The sequence below is a fragment of the Ctenopharyngodon idella genome, chromosome 13 (assembly GCF_019924925.1).
Source record: "Ctenopharyngodon idella isolate HZGC_01 chromosome 13, HZGC01, whole genome shotgun sequence".
Taxonomy (NCBI): domain Eukaryota; kingdom Metazoa; phylum Chordata; class Actinopteri; order Cypriniformes; family Xenocyprididae; genus Ctenopharyngodon; species Ctenopharyngodon idella.
In genome coordinates, this window is record NC_067232.1 from 32020833 (window position 1) to 32038585 (window position 17753).

The 17753-nt window shown below is 36.6% G+C and overlaps 1 protein-coding gene across 6 annotated transcripts in view; it reads right to left on the reverse strand.

Annotated features, from left to right (window-relative positions):
• Positions 1–17523, reverse strand: part of dst (dystonin) — a 197254-nt gene extending 179731 nt beyond the window's left edge. For 3 of the 6 annotated variants that reach the window (XM_051916341.1, XM_051916340.1, XM_051916337.1), the window contains exons 1-4: positions 17111–17521; positions 16733–16767; positions 16186–16362; positions 8161–8374 (exon numbers count right to left, since the gene is read on the reverse strand). In XM_051916341.1, the coding sequence (XP_051772301.1) occupies positions 8161–8374; positions 16186–16362; positions 16733–16767; positions 17111–17291 (607 nt within the window). In that variant the 5' untranslated portion in view covers positions 17292–17521. Of the gene's footprint in view, positions 1–8160; positions 8375–16185; positions 16363–16732; positions 16768–17110 lie in introns of all 6 variants that reach the window. The other 3 variants (XM_051916339.1, XM_051916338.1, XM_051916336.1) reach the window with 2 other exon arrangements.
• Positions 17524–17753: the final 230 nt, after the last annotated feature.

A 17753-nucleotide genomic window follows, 5' to 3' on the forward strand; every position in this document is an offset into this window, starting at 1 on the left:
ATAGTGGCCCAGTATTTTACTAAAGTGTGACGGGAAACTACAGCTATAAGTACAAAAACTACTGGCTCTTTTATGCAAATTAGTTCTCTGGAATTCCAGATTTTCTGCAATACCCTAATCATCATAATAATATGTTTTATCTATACAAAACAACATGTAATCACCAGAAAGGGCTAATATTTCCAATCCCCTGGTTGCTTTTCTTTTCTTCTCTTCTCTTCACCCACATAAGAACTCAATCACATAAATCACATAAGCCTTATAAAAGCAGTTCACAGTGACAAACGGATGTGAAACGTGTTGGTTCTGTGTACACTGTAGTATCTTTAGAATTTCATGAAAGAGCTTCTTATCTTAGTAGAAAGGAGGCTCGGTCAGGTTCAAAAGAAAACTGCGAGACGCACCCACACCTGAGTACATCTTGAGCTTTCTTAGACACACAGTGTTTAAAAAGACAAAGGCTTATGCAATTCAAGATCTTCACCTGTTAGTATATTTCCAGGCCTGAGTGATGGTAATTGTTCATGAGCCCGAAGCAGGATCCATGTTCAAGTCTCAAATTTACAGGCCTATTTAAACGTGTGCATTTGGGTCCGGATCAAAAGTACAAGATTAAAACATTTTGAAAGGAACCGATTTAATCTCATCTTTGATGAAACACCTCTGGTTTACAAGAACCGGTTTACACTCCAAGAAAAACCTTTAATACCCAATTAGCCAGGTATTGTACCACACATTTTCAGTGCTACTTATCTCGAAACCAAAAACAAACTAAATTCCTCAAAGTAACTGGACACTAACCTACAAATCAATCACTACATGTTATATGTTTAAGTGCCTGATAAGTGGTTTATTTCTGCATTTAATATAGCAAATGTATACAATAAATAATTCATTACTGCAGCAATGAAAACATAACATGCATTATGAGAATAATTAAGGATGCACCAATGTATCTGCCAATAATCGGTATCGGCTGATAAAAGCAATAATTTTCACGACAGAAAAGGGGGAGGAAAAAACGTGTCAGACTGCAACACATACTGTGTATGAAGAAAACGTGACAATAATGCTTTAACAGTTAAAGAAAATAGCTTCATAAAAGAAGGATCTATTTGAGTCACCCATAGTTCAAGTCAGGGTTGCCAGGTCCGCGGTTTTTCCCTACATCAAACATTATTTGTAGCGCCCTTCAATAATCACAAAAGAGCTTTGTGATTTGTTACTTCTGATAAGAAATTAAGTCTTAGCTTTCAAATTCTGTCAATTTTATCAAGAAATTCAAACAATAAATGGTGTTTTGATGCTCTTAAATGTCACGTGACAGATCGCTGTAGCGCACCGGGTCAAGTGGCAGCGCGAGTCTTTTCTTCCTCTTTAATAGAAGTTATAGCATAAAAAACATGCATGAATATCAAAAGGTATGTGGAAAGATACAGTACAACTTACTGAAATGAATAATGTCTTATGTAATTGCTCAATCAGTGTTTCAGCCGCAGAAAGACGTCAATAAAACAGCTTGTGAACAATATCTCACTTGACCTTGTATTTACCTCAGGAAAGTTATCCGACGTTCACAGTTCATTAGTTAGCTATAAAAACACACTAAAGAGGAGCTTATTTACTGTTAATTATATATGGATTTTTCAGTAAGTAAGTAAGTAAGTATTACTATTCTATGAATATATGTATAAAGACTCATTAAGACCTATACTGCATTATAAGAACAGTTATAGTTACATTTATATTATTTTTAAATGTATTTATAAGCCATGCATTTGCTTTTTCAATGCACATGGTCATAATGCATTATAAACTGATTTATAAATGATCAAGTATAAAATAGTTCCAGAGACACTTGTTTGCTGTACCAGTTAGTTATTAATAATTATGTCTTTAATGGCTAATGTTTGGATTAAAGGTCATGAATGGTAATTTTGATTTGTTAATTCTATTGTAATATTGTATAAGTCTTAATGAGTGTTTATAAATATGTTTATAAAATACTAATACTTACTTATAAATAAGTATAAATGGAGTTATAAGTCATTATAAGTATGGTCTTCATAGAAAGTGTTACCGAAATATATATTGATATATTTGAAATATATGCTGTTGCCATCTCCCCACATATAAAGTGTACATTGACTGTAGCTGAACTACTTTAAATTATGAGCAACTTGAAGCTTGACAATCAATGTAGATTCCCCAACACTGACCCCTTCCTACGCACAACATACATTCAGCATGATTTTTCACAATAGGGCTAAAGAGAGACATTTAGCGCAAGAGAAAAAAGGCCAGACAGTCCATGTGAACATCTTTTGTTGTGAGAACAGCTCCAGCAGTGTTACTGTATAACTCTACTGAGCTGGACGTCACTTCCAGGAATGTTTCCACCAAACATCAATTTTATCATTGTCAGTGGTTCCCACTCTCTAGAGAACTCCAAACCAGATAAATAGACTACTGACAAGGGTAAAGAGGAAAATAAACCTTAACATTGCTGAATGATATTGCTTTGAATTCACATTTTATGGATTTGTAGTACTTCATAAAAAATGAAGCTGCAATGACCTCACTTCATTTTTTTAAATATGGAATTTTCTGGTGATGATTACAGAGGAAATATATTCAGAGCATCACACTTTCCAGCACGTGTGAAGCCTTGGTCACATGGTTTAAAAGTCATTGTTTCTGGAAGAACTAAAACTGGATTCACCGTGAGGCAAATAGTATGTGTCACCAAGCATCTTTAAGAATAAAGTACAATATTTAATTCAAAGGAAATGCTTTTCTTTAATGTATATCTCAAGATTATAATTTCTTGTGACTGATTTATGATTTTGTCATTAAAATCACAACTGACATCACCAAGAAAGTATTACAGTAAACAAGTGAGGCTATTATCTGTTGAGTCTTCATGTAGATTCCTTGTTAATCTTCCTTAATGCAAAAGGATTTGTTCATAAAAGATTCCTTTCAGAAAACACACACACTTCAATGACAACCTCACTGTAGCTATAACATAAACTAAATCACATGATACACCAGCGCAGTGACATATATCGAATATTCACACAATACATTGAGAATATCAATAAATAATTTGTGCTGTGACTCACAGTGAGACAATTAAGAGGTTTTATACTTCAGAAGAAAATGTTAGTACGATTCATTTCTGTGAATCAGTTCAAACTGCAATCGATTCAAAAATCTTATTCAGCGATTTATTTCCATCATAAGTCAAAAAAGTTTCCCCAGAGCACATTAAAACATTTTACAAAAGCTATAAGTAGGTAAACATTGCATTAAAATCATTATTAAGCATTGTTAAATGAAACGATTAGGTAATATTCTCCATTGGGTTTTTATTTTGTGTAACTTCCTGAGGAATCATTAATAAAATCACCATTTTAAAATAATTCACTTTGCAAATGCATGCTATACTGAATAGTGTCAAAATGGTGAAATATATATATATATATATATATATAGGGGTGTAACGGTACATGTATTTTATTCTGACTTTATTCATCATCTGACTATATGCACCGAACCGTGACGTCCATACCGTACGGTTCGGTGCATATAGTCAGATGATGAATAAAGTCAGTCACAGGCGATCCACACTCCAATCCAGAAGGGGGTGCGTGCGGTAATGAAACACAGTTTGCTAACCGCCACAACAGGAAAAAGTGCATAAGAAGAACAGACAATCTAGATATGCATGTAATCTCTCAACCAGTGTTTCAACCACAGAAAGACATCAATAAAACAGCTTGAGAATAACATCTCACGTAGCATTACATTTACCTCAGGCAAGTCATTCAGTGTCCACAGCATGTTAGTTCACTACAGAAATGAGCATTTCACTAAATATATGCACTATATTGGCTTATATATTCATTATATTTACTTTACCTGATAGTAATATCTTAATTATTTAATGTTTAAATGACAGTTAATGACAGTAACTGTGTAAATGATCATATTTCAAAAATGAATTGGAGTAATAATTTATAATAAGTTTTAGAAGTTAATGCAAAACCTGCCTTATGTGCAATTTACTTTTTTTTTTCTTTTTTTTTTCTATTTTTGAGTGTTGATTATTATATCTAAAAAATAAATAGCAACTGAATTTAATAGTTTGGGCTCTGTTGTTAATTGTAACCTTTAATATTATAGTAATGTGCAAGAGCATTTATCCTTAAGAAAATGTACATTATAATTGAATTAAAGAGACACAATTTGTTCAATAAACCACTGTTCAATAAAAAGAAGAAAAAGGAAGCAATTTTATGTTTAGTTTTCTCCCCCTGCTGTACCAAACCCGTACCGAACCAAGACATCAATACCGAGGTATGTACTGAACCACCATGTTTGTGTACCATTACACCCCTAATATGTATATATAAATATATATTCATTTTGTATACCTCAATATTTTCTGTCTCTGCTCACCCAGCCCTAGTTGGCACCCAGGCTTGTTAAAGGTGACCAATAAACTATTTCTGATAACCTCTGGCCTGTAGTCAAACACTCCTGACAGCCAGAACAAAAGGGACTTTTAACAAGACATCGCCTGAACCTAGACAGATTCCAGAAAATCAGGAATGTTTAGGTGTTTTTCAACAGTTTGTGTCAACCCACAAAAACAGCTTAAATATAGGTTTTCTGATAAACAAATACGGTTTTGTCACCATGGTTTTATATGTACTAGTATGCACTGTAGAAAATAAACAAGTCTAAGATAATAAAGATAAGGGATTATTTGTCAAGCTTATTGCCTCCAGAAAGCAAAAATCAGAGAATCAATGACCCCTAATCATATGACTGCAGCACACACACACACACACATACACACACACAGCTTTACCACAGCTGACTGTGAGCTTATGATACTCGACAGCTGATAGACTCTCTGCTGCTCTGCTTGAGCTACAAATCACCAAAAACAACATCGATCAGCTTCACCTGAACCCTCAACACACATTCACTGAGGGAAAATGCATTTCTGTGCACGAGTGCATTTGTTTATTTCCTTAGAAATGCATGTTGCAGAGACAGAGCTTGACTGGTAGGATGATGCTGAGATGAAAAAACATCCCTAAGCCAGGACTATAATGATCCAAATGGCTCTAAACCATGATAAATGCATGAGGGGAGATGCATTTAGAGCAGTCACGACGGATGGGACAACAACAGGCGGATCAATCAAATCACAATTCCACAATGGGCTTACATTACAAAAATCACTAACACTTTACTATTATGGTTCCATTAATTAACTATGGTTAACATGAGCTAACAATGAACAGTACTTCTAAAGCATTTATTAATTTTAGTTTGTTAATTTCAACATTTACTAATACATTATTAAAATCAAAATCTGTTAATTCTTTAATGAACATGAGCTGACATGAGCTAACAATGAACAGTTGTATTTTTACATTAATAATAAGTAACAAATGCATTGCTCATTGTTAGTTAAATGTGTTAGTTTCATGCTTTAACAATGGAACCTTATTGTAAAGTGTTTCCCAAAAATCTACTACAATGCATCTGAACACATAAACAGCAACATTTCTTTAATATTCGTAATATACAGATAACCACACAGAAATGTCTTCTGTTATATTGTATCAGGTTTATCATATTGTTCACAGCAGGTCAGCAAACCTGCATGTACACTGTAACAATCAGCCATGTATGAATTAATGTAACACTGTATCACGCTGATGTTCTGACTGTTAACTGTCGCGCTGCCATTTGGGAGCGACAGGGTTATTAAGCAAAATTCCACCCATTTGATTCACCAAACGGCCGAACTGAATTCATTCTTTACCTTTATATTTCTCAAGCACATCCTCGTACGCCTGGAGGTACTCCAATTCGTCGGCGAGCATATACGGAGCCGGTCCGTAACGGGCCATTGCCGGGGCGGTCGAGGCTGGTCATTTACCAGCCGCACAAGCGAACTGAAGCCCTGCCCGTCTGCCTGACCGATGAGCGCCGCTGCTTCATGACCGGCGACGCCCTGCTTCCCTCCCACATCCACAAACCGGCCAATGAGCGGGACTTCCTCTGCCGATTCAGCCGTAAATCTCAGCCGTTCGGCCGGTAAGAGGACGGGCTGTGGTTATCAGGGACTGTCGTTCACCGTGTCATCATCATTCCCAGCAAAAGCCAGTAGGCTCTTGGCAACATTAACAGCATTTTTTATTATATGACGTTTTGCATGCTCATTTTACAAATGCTACTCTTCTTGACCATACTGTGCATGTGTGTCACTGGTCAGCTCTCAATGCTATATATAATCAAATGTGCGACTAATGTGTCATGCAGAGTCATCCTCTATTTTAGAGGCGCACGCTGGTGTTCACTGGCTGCCATGTGTCTATGACACAAGCGATGCGCGTGCACGTGCTCTCCAAGGTCCTAGAACCAGAAGATTCCTGCCCTCGCGCTTGCAACGGGAACATGATGGCGCTGAACCACTGACATTTACATCTTTTCAAGCAGACACCGACCAATCAGAACTTTTATAACACTTAGTACAATGCAGCTTTGTTTCTACTTTCACAATGCATGTTATGATATCTGTGTCTATTATTATTGTTCTATAAAACCATTAAAATAAAAACTATTTCTCATATAGATACCAAATGATGAGCATGCAGACTGTCTGTATCATAGACTGTAAAAAAGGTCTGTATACAGACTATTAAGGTTTTTTTTTTTTTGATAGATATATAAAGAATTATTATAAATAAATAGATAGATAATTATTATAGATAGATAGATAGATAGATAAAGAATTACTGTAGATAGATAGATAGATAGATATATAAAGAATTATTATAGATAGATAGATAGATACAGAATTATTATAGATAGATAGACAGATAGATAGATAAAGAATTATTATAGATAGATAGACAGATAGATAGATAAAGAATTATTATAGATAGATAGATACTTTTTTAATTTCATCACTGCAGGACAAAACTATTGGTTAACTTAAAATAAAATGTCGTTTTAAAAAATGATATTATTATGACATGTCATGCCTGTTAAAAATTAAAGCTCTTTATTGGCATCTATGGCTCCATGAAGAATCTTTATGAAATTTTTCCATTTCACAAAAGGCTCTTTTAGAGTGGAAAAAATATTCTTTAGATTATTAAAATGTTCTTCACAATAAGAAAAAAAAAAAATTCTTTTTAGGAACTTTTATAACACTTAATACCACGCAGTTTTGTGTCTAATTTCACAATGCATGTTATTTTATCTGTCTATATTATTATTATTCTATAAAATGATTAAAAGAAAAAGTATTTCTCATATTAATATCAAATGATGAGCTGCAGATAGATAGATAGATAGATAGATAGATAGATAGATAGATAATTTCATCACACAGGACAAAGACATGCAACTATTGGTTAACTTAAAATAAAATGTCATTTAAAAAAAAATGACATTATTATGGCATGTCATCTCTGTTAAAAATAAATAATATATATATATTTTTTTTTTGGCATTGATGGTTATAGTGGGAAAAGGCTCTTTAGATTATTAAAATGTTCTTCACAATAAGAAAAGAATGTTTTTAAGAACATTCCACCAAAATGGTTCATCGCTGTGAAAAACCTCTTTTGGAAACTTTATTTTTAAGAGTATATTGCCATCCCCTTCCCATGTTCAATAGTTTGCTACAGAAGGAGAGCATGTCCTCTCATTCCAGAGCTGGATAACATGCACATTACAGATTGCTGATTCATCTTTCAGCCTTGAGCTTTTAAAAACAACACTGGCTTCCAGCTACCAAAACAGTTTCAGAGTCCATCAGAAGAAACGTTTCAATGATTATTTTTTCTTATGATGATGATGATGATGACCTGTAGATTTTACAGGATCAGACACATAAAGCATGTGATCCGGACCACCCATAGCCAGCTAAAGTTCCAGTGATTTTTTAATACTTAACCATTTCTTAAAACCTAAAGTTAATTTGTCAGGATTTATTATTATGTATCCAGCTCTGCATTTGCATCTGTAGTTCACTGATCAAACAGTAAAATGACAACAGGCCTCACAGAGCTAATGAATGGATGTTTATGGGTGCAGTAAGAGTAGGATATTTTGGATTCCTACCCGCGATTCTGAGCACAGCTCTCTCTGCAGGATCGAGCACGGATCCTCCCTGGATCTTCCGCTTCGAGCGCTCATGTCTGGGTAGATTCCACGGTAACGTGTCCCCCGGTGCCGGCGACGCCGACCCAGATTTCACACTGTAGTCTTCATCATCTGAGAAATCAGCCGATGAAGACATAGAACAGCGCAGGGACGCGTTCCCAGACCCGGAGCTCTGTGTGAACAGACAATAGACAAGCAATAAATCGCGTATTCATCACCGGAGCGTGAATAAAACCAGCGCCGTGCGCGTAACCTCACCATTACTGCGTTCACAATACACTGAGATTAAAAGACACATCGGACTCGAATGATCAGAGATCGACAATAAAACAAAACCCCAGCAGGATGATTTGCATGTGGCTCCCCCACCAGGACAAGGCAACACTCACCGTTGTGTACATCTCTAAAGGATGGGCAGAAATTCTACTTCCACTTGCAAAATACATACGGCGATGTCATTTTGGATAGAACCACACCCTTGTGACGGTATTCCGTCTCGCGTTGCCCGGTTTTATCCAAAGCATGAAACGGTGCGAAAACCCCCAGAGAGAAAGAGAGAGAGCAGATTGCGCTGAGGGAGAGCAGCACACAAACCCACAGCGTCACCGTCCACAGACACGCGCAGACTAGAACCACGGACAGAAGCCAGGATTCTCCAGTCAGTCTGGTGTTACAGCGCCATCACCGGACGCGCGCGCACTGCTGCTGCTTTTGTCTGCTGCTTTCGCCCTCAAACGCGTCCTCACTTGCTCTTTCACCTTCTCAACAGCTGCTTTCACCGATGGGTCATTCAATTTGTGCAAAATTAATGTTGGTGTTGATCAAAAATTAATAAATCAATTAAGTTGTCTTTCAACGAAAAGGCTATAACCCCCCAAAAAATGAAATTCTGTCATTATTTACTAACCTGTTATAAATCTCAAGATATTTTCCCCCCATAAAAGAAGAAATTTTGAAGAATTTATAGAGAGCATGGCTGTCAAGCTGCAACATTAAAATTAAATAAAAATAATTAGATTTTCCAGTGAAATATCCCTTTAATGATAATTCTCAGAAGTTCCTTTTTGCTGCAGTCTTCAATATATTGTCAGTCACAACTTTCTGTTTATCCAGCTAAAGCTAGATTATATGTATAACCTTCTCCATTTTTGATCTTTGTGGATTATTATGTTCTTCATAAGTGTTTAAATTTTGTTGAAAGGCATCAAAAAACCTACATTGGGGGAAAATTGGTGTAGAAACAATTTTCACTCAGAAATTGCTAGTAAATTTCACAAAGTAACAACACAAGTAACACATTGAATTAAACTTGAATTTTGAAATAGCATTTTCTTGTAAAATGTACTCCAATAATAATCTGTTTTAACTTTGTTTAACTTTGGGAAAAAAAAGGGGGAAAAAAGTATCATACTTTTTAAATACATATGCACTGTAAAAAAATGCTGGGTTAAAAACAACCCAAGTTGGGTTGAAAATGGACAAACCCAGCGGTTGGGTTAAATGTTTGCCAAACCTGCTGGGTAGTTTTATTTAACTCAACTATTGTTTAAAAATTACCGCTTGCTTAAAATGAACCCAAAATTAAATTAACATTTATTAATATGTTTAATGAATAATAATTAAACAACAAAAACATTTATTAAATTGCTTATTAATAAATGTTCACCTTGTTGCCTCTACTAATTATGTGTCTGATTTTTAATTTCCAACCTATTTTGGGTTCATTTTAAGCCAGCCATATAGTCATTTTTAAACAATAGTTGAGTTAAATAAAACTACCCAGCAGGTTTGGCAAACATTTAACCCAACAGCTGGGTTTGTCAATTTCAACCCAACTTGGGTTGTTTTTAACCCAGCATTTTTTAGAGTGCACTGAAGTAAAAGCTCCCTGGTCCCCTCAATCTTCAACTTTAAGTATGACAACCATGTCACGGTCTGAATGTGAGTTAACAGGTGCGAGGCAAGCTGTCAGTGAGCTTCTGAGGTCTCTAAGCCAGACAGCATGTGCTCCAGTGTGGGTTGGGAAAAGTAACACAATACAAATGGTAAAATATTTAAAACAATATGATATTGACATGTTCCCAAAATTAAAAGAAATGCTTGGTTTTTCACTGAAGAAGCACTGAAAGACTTCAGTTATATGCATGGCAACTATTTTCTGTATAAACTGTTACAGCAAGTGTCCACACATATACAATGTTCTGGATTCAATAAAAAAAAAAAAAAAAAAACACAGCATATAATATATATATATACACATATAAGGTTTGTGTCTATTACCAGGTTAAATGAATATAGCAACATTAAAGATTGTGGTCCATTAAGTCCTTGTTTCCTCCAAACTCACAGATTTACACATAAAAACAGCATAAAGTCAGACTATTTCACTACATTTGAAAGAAACTAAATATGTAATACACATACTGTGGATGTACATGGTTTTTCAGCATGTATGTGATGCCTGGATAACACACTGATACTATACTTTTATAGTAAGTATGTACTATACCTACTATACAGAAATCACCACAAACTAGTTAATTTTAAAAAAGATTTAAAGCGCTCCATTATGCTTTTTTGAATATGCCCTTTTATGCAGTGTGTAATATAGCTGTTTGTGAATGTAAAAGGTCTGCAAAAGGTCTCACTTCCTGTTACATATCTACACAACAATGTAATAAATCTGCATAATGCCAGTCTATGGTCTTCACTGGCTGCCCGCGAACAACATCTACAACATCAGTTTTAGACTCTTTGAGAAATGAGGTGATGTGCAATGTATATTATGTGAAAAATATTTCTTGACCTTGAATGCATGTGAACCTTGTAGGAGTCTCCAAAACAAAATTTCCAGATTTGCTGTGTGGTTTCTGACTTTGTACTGCATGACGTATGTACAAGTATACTGTTATGCAGTATATACTTTTACGTACTACACAGTATGCAGGGCAATACTTTGTAATATTGAGCATTCTGATGTACTACTATTGATTGTGCCTCCAACAACAAAGATCAAGTTTGGTTGTAAGGTAATACAGATCAGCATAAGCAGGCAGCATTACAGTATAACTTTTTCGGGGAATATTTTTAGTAATGCTCAATGCCTCTCTCACCACTGCAGTGGCATGCCGCTATTGATCAAACTAACAGTGAACAACAAAGTTGAGATGCGCACTGTTCAATAGCAATTATACAGTATATAGCTGTTTAAAAGGAAGGGCCTATTTCAAGAAAGGTTCGAAATGACAAGCAGGCCTGAATTCATTTATGCAAAATCACTCTCATCTACATCCTGTTTTTCTAAGTATAAATATCACTTACAAAGGGTCTTAGATCACCTTCCTGCCTTTCATAAGAGTCTAGCCAGTCTAAAGCTAACAGCACACGTTTCTACTGTTTGAATTAAGTGAGTTTTTCTGCATTATGTTCCTTTAATTTCCACATATATGAAATTACAGAGTATTTTAAAATCTGGTATATCCTAAACATTATGTGTCAGTACTAAAAGATCATGCAAGCAAAAGTAAGATGCACTTTTTTGCAGGTTTTAAATCCCATTTGGGTAACCACTGCAACTGTGGAAATGTAGTGCTGCTTTGGTGCGTTCATGTCCTCCCAGGAGTTTCGTATTCACGAGTTGGGAAGTCGTGTTTACGACGTCAGGTGCATTCAAACCACTTTTGTTGAAGCAAGATGGCAGTGTACCTTCTCTTAATTAACTAAACAAAAATACAGCAAAGCTTGAAAACTCTACTTCTAGAAAATGAAGAACAAAGAATGTGCATCAGGTGTGTTTTGCTTTTTTTAATGTTTTTAATTAATTAATGAACTCACTATAAACTTTATTGTTACATACTGTATTGTTATATTATAATGCTATCACATTTAGTGTATTGCAATTAGCTTATTTTGTTGTAAATATAAAAGCCTGACAATGTCACTGCTAAATGCCTAAATATTGTGGTTTCTCACTGACACGCTCCAATTCTAAACTCTGGGCTTAAAGAAAATCCCAAGCTTCCCACCCGTATTCACTGGTGGCAATCACCATTTATTAATCACTTACTGAGAAACACAAATTGACTTAAAGGATGAGTTCACTTTCAAATAAAATTTTTCCTGATGATTTACTCACCCCCATGTCATCCAAGATGTTCATGTCTTTCTTTCTTCAGTCAAAAAGAAATTAAGGTTTTTGATGAAAACATTCCAGGATTATTCTCCTTATAGTGGACTTCAACGGCCTCCAAACGGTTGAAGGTCAAAATTACAGTTTCAGTGCAGCTTCAAAGGGCTTTAAACGATACCAGACGAGGAATAAGGGTCTTATCTAGTGAAACGATCGGTCATTTTCGAGAAAAAAAATGTAAATGTATATGCTTTATATAAACAAATGATCGCCTTCCAAGTGCTTCCGCCAAAACCGTACTTTTGTATTCTTCAAAAAGCTTACGCTTTATGTCCTACGCCTTCCCTATTCTACTTAAGGAACGAACGCAGCGCCAGTTAAATTTTTTCCTTAAGTAGAATAGGGAGTTGGTTTCTCTAGATAAGACCCTTATTCCTTGTCTGGTATCGTTTAAAGCCCTTTGAAGCTGCACTGAAACTGTAATTTTGACCTTCAACCGTTTGAAGGCCATTGAAGTCCATTATAAGGAGAATAATCCTGGAATGTTTTCATCAAAAACCTTCATTTCTTTTCGACTGAAGAAAGAAAGACATCTTGGATGACATGGGTGAGTAAATTATCAGGAAAATTTTATATGAAAGTGAACTCATCCTTTAACGACTAAAAGGTTTAGTTCACCCAAAAATTAAAATTCTGTCATCATTTACTCACCCTCATATCATTCCAAACCCATAAGACTTTTGTTCATTTTCAAAACACAAACTGAATTTTTTTTTTTCTGAAATCTGAGAGATTTCTGTCCCTCCATTGACAGTCTATTCACCCAAAACACTGATGCTTCAAAATGTTCATGAGACCATAAAATAAATCCATACGAATGGAGATGTTTGATTCAAATCTTCTTAAGAGACTTGATCGCTTTATATGATGAGCAGATGATCACTGCACATAAACAGAAGCTCAACCGTAATTCTTGGCAAGTGACAACAAACTTCATTGGCTCTCACGGAAGTTCAAACGTGCTGCGTAAAGGCCTTTACACACTGAGTCCGAAATTTTCGTATGTGTTTTTTCGTATTCGTGATCCTAAAAATTCGTCATGCACAGAGACCTTGCACATCGAGTCCGATGCGTATTAATGAATCCGTTGTGAAAAAAATCAAATAAAATCGCAAAACAATACAAAATGGAGTCTTCAAGCAGTGAGCATGATTTAGTTGTCCTCGTTCTTCTTAAAAAGAGAAAAAGAAAGAGGAAATATTGGGTCCATCCAATCCCGAGATTGCGTAAAGAGGAAGGAGAGTTCCACCTCATCAAGGAGCTGCGTGATTATCCTGAGCGTTTCAAAGTTTACTTCAGGATGTCAGTGGCTCAGTTTATTGCTTTGCTAGCGATACTGGAGCAATCTGTCTTGATATTCTGTCTCTTTGTATTCCACACTTTGTTTGTCATACAGTGCTACTGCTTTGTGCTGTAGACGACGGGGATCAACTTGTCAGATGGCATTTGGGATTTTGCCGTTCGCTTGTACGGTGGCTCTGAATTGTCAAAACGTCTCTCAAAATGCGTGTCACAATTGCGAAAAACACAGAAAATCGAACCTGATCCGTTTTTTTTTATGACGGACGAAAGTTTCGTAAGCAGTGTGTAAACATGATCGACACAACGTGCAGTCTTATTTATTTCTTAACTTGCGAAAATTTTGGATGCGAATTTCGGACTCAGTGTGTAAAGACCTTAACACAAGAATGAACCTCATTGGTTCTTGCAGAAGCTCAAACGTGCTGCGTAACACGAGAATGAACCTCATTGGTTCTTGCGAAAGCTCAAACGTGCTGCGTAACACGAGAATGAACCTCATTGGTTCTTGCTGAAGCTCAAACGTGCTGCGTAACACGAGAATGAACCTCATTGGTTCTTGCGAAAGCTCAAACATGCTGCGTAACACGAGAATGAACCTCATTGGTTCTTGCGAAAGCTCAAACGTGCTGCGTAACACGAGAATGAACCTCATTGGTTCTCCCAGAAGCTCAAACGTGCTGCATAATATGCGAGAATGAACCTCATTGGTTCTTGCGGAAGCTCAAACGTGCTGTGTAACCAACATGTTCTCCAACCAATACGCCCATATAGGTCGTTTGTCACTTCCCTGAAATGCAACCCATAGGAGCGTTTACTAAATTTGCGCCCCTATCGACAACAGGACACTTTCATTTTAATGCATTGTTCCCTTTTATCTGCGTCATATTTTGGGTTTTGTGTAGCTCAGTTGGCAGAGCTTTGCAATATATAACAATATGCAATCATGTGATCATGCGATCGTGGGTTCGATCCCAGGGAACGCGTGTGCTCATAAAGTGTATATGCACTATAAATCACTAAGGGTAGGTTTAGGGTTGGGGTAGGTGTAGTCCTTAATAAAAAAAAATGATTTTTGCTAAATGGAAATAGGACAAATTGTAGGTAAGGGACCGTGTAAAAAGTCCACACATTGCATTTAAATGAACACGTATTTTGATTGGTAACGACAGTCATATGTCATTTCATGAGGACAGACGTAACACGACACTGTCATTTTTTTTTTACACCAGCTAGAGGGCGCATGAATTTAAAACATAAATATAGGTCGTGATAAGGTGCTTGAAAAACGACCTATAGGGTCAGGTTTTTTTTGGAGGACAGTCTGTGTGTAACATGAGAATGAACCTCACTGGTTCTTGCACGTCAAGTGAACATGCTTGAGCTTCCGTTTAACATCTGATGTGTGCATTGATGAATGTATATGTGTGAATATAAGCCTAAATTAAATCTGTTCATCATATAAAGTGATCGTGTCTCTTCAGAAGTCTTGCCTTAAACAGCTCAATTCACATGGATTTGTTTTACAATCTCTTTATGAACGTTTTGAAGCATCAAGAGTTTTGGGTGAATAGACTTTTTAACTGGGGGAAAATGACAGAATTTTAATTTTTGTGTCAACTGTCTCTTCTCTGCATTGCCAACCCACTTCTGTGTGATGTATTTGTGAGGAAAGAAATGTAGGATGGTATTAGGCTAGTTTTCTGGAATTATTTGGTTGGGGAAAAGAGATCTAATATGACAAGTGATTGGAAGGAAAGATTGAAGAAAAATATGTTAAAATTGAAAGTTGGTGCAGAGGCACAGCATTTTTTTTTTTTTTTACAATGAAGTAATTAATATTTTATCACAGATGAATCATGCATAATAAAAGCAGGGTTGTGTATTAAAGGGGTCATGACATGGATTTTTTCATTTGTCCACTTGTCGGCAGACTCAAGCGAGTGGAGTTAAGTAAACGGACATCTGTATACTGTATCCAGTGCAGACAGCGTCAGTGATTATAATCAGGGATATATTTGCTTTTGATGGACGCTCGCATCCGGTCTAGGCAAGTGTCAGTCGTTAAGTGACTGAATGCCAGTGGGCGGGGCCTATGGTGTGATGACGTAAAACATTTTATGCTCTAAAACTTCCATGTTTTATTGGTACAAAGACCACTTATATGTCAAAAGATCAAGGCAAATTTGATTTCTCATGTCATGACCCGTTTAAGAAAATAAATAAGGTCGATTTTGAGTTCATGTTGACTTCAGCTTATCCCTGCTCACTTTTGGAAAGGGTACAATCAAACAGTCAAATTATCACATTTAATTAGAATTTTTTAATGAAAAGTAACTAGTAGACCTATTAGAAAATAACTTATCACAAATGCCAAAGATGTCTGAGGTTATCTTGGGTAACGGCACTCTCTATTTTAGAGGTCTATCCTTACATGTCAGGGTACACATATGATATACTGTAAGTAAATGACTCGTATGTCAGCGTATACCTACTGGTTTGCGTGTCGGCGTGAGCTGCACGGAGTGATAAAACTCCGGCGGGACTCTCTTCTTCACTCTGCGCTTCCTCACGGCCCCGCTCGAGTCCGGCTCGCTCTCAATGAGCGGCTTCTCTTCAGAAACACGCGCGCGTGCGCTTCTCCTCGCATGACGTGGACTGTGACGACATGCCTGTCAAACAATGTCCATAATATCAGCGCATATCACAAAAACAGAGAAACGCTACAAATTATTGCATTCTTTCCATGTCCTAAAATGTTAACATTTGGTCTAATTTAGTTTTGTTTTCAAATATTTACTTGGTAACATAAGAAGTATATAGGCCCATAGCATAGTCTTTCCTGAATTATTTCGGTCACACATGCGCAATGCGTATTTCACGCAGTTGCTTAGGATACTGTTTCTTCATCAAGATGAAAGTAACTAGACAAACTATCAAACAAAAGGGAACATTACTTAACAATCTCATTATTTTGGATGATTTGCTCTACTTTTCTGTTTTCTATGACCTTGACAGACGGAGCAAGAGAAAGAGATTTACCTCAGAGCGAAAATGATGCGGCCGGAAACCAGCTTCTAGAACAAATGGGAATGATTGAAACAAACCCCACATGCATTCAGTCATATTGTGTCTTAGAGATGCTCTTCAAACAACTTTGTCTGGTCTTGAAATAAAGCACACTTTATTAAGTATACAACAACAACAACAACAACAACAACAAACGATGAAAAATGAAGGCTCGCTCGCACTCATGCGCCTCGACGACCGTGTCGTTTTTAACCCATACGAAGAGAAGAATGAATGGAAATGTCTAATAAATACTGTCGTTGTACATGCGGCATGCATGTTATCGCAATGACATGCTATAGAAACACGTATATAGGGTGGACATGTAATGCGACGCGTCCGTCTACTCACCACGACTCCTTGAACGCCTCGTAAGCACAGATTTTATGGGAATTTTCTCATTACGGAGCTTCCGATGCCAGCAACAGAGAAACAGAATCGTGGCGACAGTTCCTATTAAAAGCAATAACAGCAATAATACACACTGAATACTTAAGGGTCTCAATAAGACCAAAAAAGCCGCAGCAATCATTGCGATGTAGGACAGCCACTCCTACACGTATGCTATGCTTCCTCTCCTTATGTAAATACTATGAAAGCCTATTTCATGCTGTGATGCCTCACTTGTAGGTCCCCGACATATAATCTATCTCATGGTGTCTGTACTTCAGTAATGGACCACAACAAGCCATGACTCAGCAGGAGCCCCTGTTTTTTTTTTTTTTTTACAGCTCAAGCAGGGCAGCGCCAGCATCAGCATCTGAGCTCAGCAAAGCTGAACAGCCTACAGCGCCTCTGCGACGACTAGTTCAACAGCATCTGCATGCGTTTTGAAATGTTCACGTGATGCGTCTTCTACACTCTTAAATATAAAGGTTCTTTATTGGCTTGAGGTTCCATGAAGAATCTTGAACATCCATGGAACCTTTCCATTCCACAAAAGGTTCGTTATAGTGGAATGACTAATTTTGGGTTTTTAAATAGGCTAGTGGAT